The sequence below is a fragment of the Miniopterus natalensis genome, chromosome 20, assembly GCF_054644295.1.
Source record: "Miniopterus natalensis isolate mMinNat1 chromosome 20, mMinNat1.hap1, whole genome shotgun sequence".
Lineage (NCBI taxonomy): Eukaryota > Metazoa > Chordata > Mammalia > Chiroptera > Miniopteridae > Miniopterus > Miniopterus natalensis.
This window is the reverse complement of record NC_142100.1, coordinates 16,641,539-16,647,538: the sequence shown is the minus strand read 5'-3', so window position 1 is coordinate 16,647,538 and position 6,000 is coordinate 16,641,539. Positions and strand designations below refer to the sequence as shown.

Here is a 6,000-nt window from a genome sequence, read left to right as displayed (position 1 = left end):
CCATCCACGGGTCTGGACTTTCCATGTGTCGGGCGCTTTACTTGCTTCTATGTCAGCTCATATTGTGAAGGCCTTCGATGATGCCCATTTTTCAGATGACTGAGGCTCAGACAGAGTCGGGAACTTGCTCCATTTGGTAAATGATGCGCGATAGGATTCGGAACCGGGCTCAGCAGTATGCTGCCTCTGTGGCCGCAAGAATCGGGATGATGAAAGGAGCTCAGCGTTTTCCAAGCGCCCACTGTGCGCGTGTGGAAGTTTCCACGCATCGCCTCATTTAGTACCTCCGCTTTGGGAGCAGTTACTATCAACTCCTCCATTTACCAGATGAGGACATTGAAGTAAGGGAGCTATTTTCCCTTTAATCTTGCCCAAGGTCCTACAGGTGACCGAGTGGGATATGAACCGGGACAGGCTGACCCCAGAGCACCCTTCTTTAACCACTACGATGAGCCAAGCAGGGAAAAGCGGTTTGCAAACTGCTGTTCTGATTACTACCCCTGCGGTTGAGCCCGCGTTTGGGTCACAACCCGAGTGAGGGTGGAACAGGGGTCACTGGGCGCCCATCCAGCTCCAGCCCAGCCAAACCTTCGCGAAGAGACTCGGAGGCGGGGTCCCGAACCCCGCCCCTCACCTGTTGGCCCCGCCCCTGGATCGGACCAATAAAATGCTCCTCCCGGGCAGGCCCAGGTGAGGGGGAGAATGTGGGCGGGGCCTGGCGCGTGAGTGGCAGGCGCGGCGCGGGGGGGGTGGAGCGGGCGTGCGCAGTCGGCTCCGCCTCTCGCGCCTCACGGAGTAGCCGGGCGGGCCCGGCGGCGGCCCGGGCTGCGGCGGCGTTGGGGAGGGCGGGCCGGGGCGGGGCAGCCGGGCGGCCGGGGCGGGGCCACGTTCGAGCCCCGCGTCCTGCTCCCATGGCCGCCCCCGGCTCCCGGCGCTGCCCCCTCTCCCCCGGGCCGCGCCCCGGGGCCCCGCACTGACGGCCCATGGCGCCGCCCGCCGCCCGTCTCGCCCTGCTCTCCGCCGCCGCGCTCACGCTGGCGGCCCGGCCCGCGCCCAGCCCCGGCCTCGGCCCCGGACCCGGTGAGTGAGGGACCCCGACGCCGGCCCTGTGCAGAGCCAGCCCGAGTGGCCCGCCTGGGGGGCGCAGTCCCCACTACCTTCCGGGACTCCTTCTCCAAGCCCCTCGGCGACGCCCCCTCGGGCCGGGCCGGTACCCCGCCTCAGGACCCGGGATTCCCCCAGGCCCCTCAGCGACGCCCCCGGGCCCAGTTGGTGCCCACCTGCCTGGGGACCTGGGAGTCCCTCAGCGACGTCCCCAGGCGGGGGCTCCCTCTGTGCCTCAGTACCTCCCCAGACCCCTTCGCCAAACCTCTCAGCGACGCCCCCAGGCTGGGACGTCTCCTCTGTCTCAGGACCCGGGGTCCCCTGCTCGAGCCCCTCAGCGCCTGCCCCCCGGGCCGAGACGCCCCCTCAGCTTCTGGGAGCGCGTCCTTCAGTCTCTCACCAACGCACCTCGGGCCGGGACTCTCCCTCACCCCGCCTCAAGACACTGCACCCCCTCCCCAGGTCCCTCAGCGACACCCCCTCCCGGGCCAGGATCTCCTCCGCAAGCCCCTCAGAGACACCCCCGCGCCCCCTACACTCGTGGACCCAGCGCCTCCCCGCTCAGGGGCGGGGGCGGAGGGGAGAGGAGCGGGCGCTCGGCTCCTCTGGCCCAACACTGTAATTTCTGCCTCGCGAGGAATCGAGTTGACTTGCCGGCTCTGCAGGACGCAGATCCGGGTCCCCGGACGACCTGCCGTACCAGCCGGAACGCCCCCTCCCTACCCCCGGGGCCGCTTTGAACTTCCCGGTGACTCAGATGCTCGGAAAGAGAAGAAAGGAAGGGGTGATGGGAACTCCGCTCCAGAGCTTAGGGTGCTTATCCCGAGGGTGCCGTGCGGAGCTCCGTTTCCCGGGTAGCCCCGCGCTTTGAACAGGGTAACCCGCTCCCAGGTCAAGGCCAAGGGCAGGTCTTCCCGAAGTGGGGCCCTGGACCAGGATGGAAGCTGGGACTTTGCTTAGCTTCCGTACATATCCTTCCTTGCAGCAGAACTCTTTCCAAATTGAAGAGCAGGCAAGAGGGCGTTGTCTGGCCCAGTTGCATTTCTCTGCAGGTTGTTTGGGTGTTGAGACTTGGGCATTAGCAAAAAAGAAGGTAAGAGTTCATTGCCGGTTTGCCCAAGTAGGAAGTCCACCCAAAGTTGCAGACTGTGATGTTGGAAAGACAGGATTTTGCTGCTGAAAGAAAACTCAGTGTTGTTCTGTTTATTTTACCAGCTTGGATTAGTGCAAAAGATAGGACTTGGTGTTGTCACTTACAGTGTGACTTTGGGCCATGCCTCCAGCTCTCTGAGGCTTGCTCACGGCATCTGTAAAGGTGGGATAATGATAACTCCCTTATGTGGTGTTGTGAAGATTAAATGATATATTGCAGGTACACACCCACATATAGAAGGCAGTCAATAAACATATTTTAATACTTTTTATAGTGCTTCACAGTTCACCAAGTGCTAGACACCTCATTTGCCCTGAGAATGCTCTGAGCTTGCAGTCCGATTAATCCCTGTAAAAGCAAAGCTTGGATCTAGATGGGAAAGAGGGGGTGTCTCCAAGTACTGTAAACCTTAGGCTTAGGAAGTGGTTTCTGAGTGATTGGTGGTGGCCTTCTAGGGGACTTCTACAAAAACTTCTACACAAGTTTGATCACTTCTACTGTTTGCCATATGTGAGGAATGAAGGAGGGCCTTTCCAAGAGCCAGGATATGTCAACATAACTGTAACCTAGTAACCCCTTAGCACCACTTTGCCATCTGTGTGGTCAGGATTTAATGTCCTCTGAGGAGAGAGAGGTACTGGTGGAAATAAACTGGTTCCCCTTCTGGAAAGGGCAGAGTAATAGCTCTAAAAAGTGTTAAATGAGCCAACTCTGTGCTTACACTTGTTAGAAGGTGGCATCCTTTCCTCAGGCACCTTTGCTTTCCTAGGAAGGGTCAAATGCAGTAGCTTTGAAGAGGTTTGAACCTCAAACTTTGGTGTGCTTTTATTTGGGAGTCTGAGATAGGGACAAATAAAAAATCATTGTGAAATGATTTATGATAAGTGGCCCTAAATCCCAGTTCATTGAACCTCATCAGCTCTTTTTTCTTCTATCCTGGTATATCAGAGCTTCTGTGACTTTTCCTTTTTAGTTCCAGAAAAAAGTTTTAGGGAGATACCATGTGGCCTTAAGCATCACATCCTATCTAGAGCCTGCCCACAAGTTTTTAAAATCCTTTCCAATAAACACGTTTTATTCTGAGGATATGCCAAACTTACCATTTTATACTTTTGATACTGTAATTTTCTCTAGAATTTTGTGGATGGAAAAAATTATTTCAAGTCTTATATTCTGTACAATTTTGTAATATTTAAATTACTGGTGGTTTGCATTTTTGAATGCTGACTTTATAAAAACAGTTAGCTCATTCCCCATCAATGCTACTTCTAATTACAGTGTGTAGCCAACCCCAAATGATCTCCCTTCTCTTCTCCATTCTTCCTTTGAGACTCTCTCTTTCCTTCACAGCTGATAAGGAGGAAGATAGAGGTTAATGATGGAATCAAGACTCCCTTTTCAAAGAGGAAAGCAGCCAGGGTCATGGGGCTGATGGGCTTTTCGTAGTTGAGCTCCCATCTGGAATTTATTGACCTGCAGTGGAGAGCCAAGAGGTAGGAAGAACAGAGAAGCCTGGGTAGACTTCGGCTATTTGAGTTTTCTGCCAAAGGCAAACTACCTGCTTGGGTGTTTCACTACATTTGACTATCAGGTGTGCAGTAGCAGTTTCTCAACTCAGGTTACATTTGCTGTGAACAGTGTTTTATAGTTGCTGCTCACTCTCCTCTAAGTCCTCATCTAGAATTCACCCCATTAGCTAGTAGTATGTCTTGCCTATGAGTTCAGTTAACAGTGAGAGCTTCACACTGTACAGAGCCCTGTCCCTCTTGGGGACTTCATTCATGTTAATAGAATTACCTGTATGCAACATAGGGCCTGAGTGGACTGACATGCATACCAGTTACTTTTATGCTTTGACTATTTTAAGAAACATAAAACTGTGCCCTAGCCAGTGTGGCTAAGTGGGTAGAGCATCGGCCCATGGACAGAAGCTGTTGAGGGCTTGATTCCGGTCAAGGGTACGTATCTTGGTTGCAGACCCCCTGCCCCGGGGTTGGAGCATGTGCAGGAGGCAGCCAATCGATGTGTCTCTCTCACATAGATTTCTCTCTCTCTCTGTCTCTCCCGCTCCCTTCCACTCTAAAAAATCAATGACAAAAATATCCTCGGGTGAAGATTAACAAAAAAAGGAAAAAGAAACACAAAATTGTCAAAACTCACCTGATACCAAAGAACCCTGGTCTTTTTGTGAAAATTTGGTTTGGCCCCTAGACAAAACTATTTAAATGTTTGAGATATGCAATGAGACCTTTTATAAATCTTAACACAAAAAGAAGTTCCACTTAGGCTCATTACTAATAAACAGCAAGTTGTACTTAATATAGATATTATTGATACACTTACATATGATTTAGCATAGTTGAATCAATAGCAACAAATAATAAAGATAAAATATATTGCTTCAGATAGCTTCATAATACAGATTAGGGATTTTTGGTGGTAGGCTATAACCAACTGTAGTTTAGAATTTTTGAGCCTATAATCCAATCTAGGTCAGGCGTTGGCAAATATTTTTTTGTTAAGGGCCAGACTAAATAATTTGGACTTCATGGGCCACATACTCTCCCTGTTGTAATTACTCAACTCTGACTTTGTAGGACAAAACAGCCATGGACAAAATGTAAATGAATCAGTGTGGTTTTGCTCCAGTAAAACTTTATGGACATTGAATTTTATGTAATTTTTATATGTTACACAAATTGTTCTTTTGATTATTTTCAAAACATTTAAAAATTTTAAAACCATTCTTAGTTCATAGGCCATACAAAAACAGGCAGTGGGCCAGATTTGGTCCACAGGCTATACTTTGCCAAGTCCTGTTCTAGGTCCATATGTATTGATTTTTTCACTGGGCTGGAAAGGTGACAAGGAGTCTTGATTTTGGTGAATGAATGAACCCCTTTACCTTTTACTATTAGCTAACTTTAAAAGACATATGGGAGAAATGGTTAAAATGGTAAATTTTATGTTATGTATATTTTACCACCAATTTTTTAAAAGGATACATGTGGGGGGATGTTCATTCACATACATTTGGATATTTAATAAAACTTTAAAAAAATGCATTAAAAAGAAATTCAGTATGGTTCAGTGTACACTACCTAAAGAAAATAGTGCCTGCCTTGGAACAGGCCCATGGTTTGTTCAGCTATGCAGATGTTGCTTGGAACAAACCGTTGAGAGATCTGTTTCTCAGAGGAAAGCCCAGGCAGCAGGTGGCACCAGCCCCGAGACTTAGAGAAACAGCCAAGGAAAAAAGAAGAAAACAAACTTCTATCACTTTCCTAAACAGTTGAATTTTATTTCCACGGGTCTATCATCATTTTTGAAGTGGCCTTTAAAAAACAACAATGTTCTTTAGCATGGCCGATTATTCTGTTTTAATTAAAACATTTTTTAAAAACCAAAATGAAACATTCAAACATACCAAGTTGATTGTGTTTGTACTGTGGAACAGTTAATGCAAAACACTTGAGAAAGGCCGGAAGTTGGATCTGTAGCTTTTGTCTGAGTTGTGGCCTCCCTGAATAAGGACAACAGAGGAGGAAGTGAACTTGTCCCTTAAAAAACTACCTGTGCAAGTTTTGAAGTGAGATCTCAAGTCCCCCATTCCTGGCTGGCTCACTGTGCAGTCCCTGAGTGGGTGGGATCAATGATTGACATTCCTTCCATATTCTGTTAAACCTTGAGAATCAGCTGGAACCTGGAAGTATTAATCTAGGAGAAGCAGCCCAAAGTTACTC

At 49.4% G+C, this 6,000-nt stretch overlaps 1 protein-coding gene across 2 annotated transcripts in view; it reads left to right on the top strand.

The window, feature by feature from the left end:
* The first annotated feature begins 983 nt into the window (after positions 1 to 983).
* The window catches only part of KREMEN1 (kringle containing transmembrane protein 1), a 49,369-nt gene continuing 44,352 nt past the window's right edge, over positions 984 to 6,000 (top strand). For both annotated transcript variants that reach the window (XM_087828361.1, XM_087828360.1), the window contains exon 1: positions 984 to 1,080. In XM_087828361.1, the coding sequence (XP_087684487.1) occupies positions 984 to 1,080 (97 nt within the window). The remainder of the gene's footprint in view (positions 1,081 to 6,000) is intronic.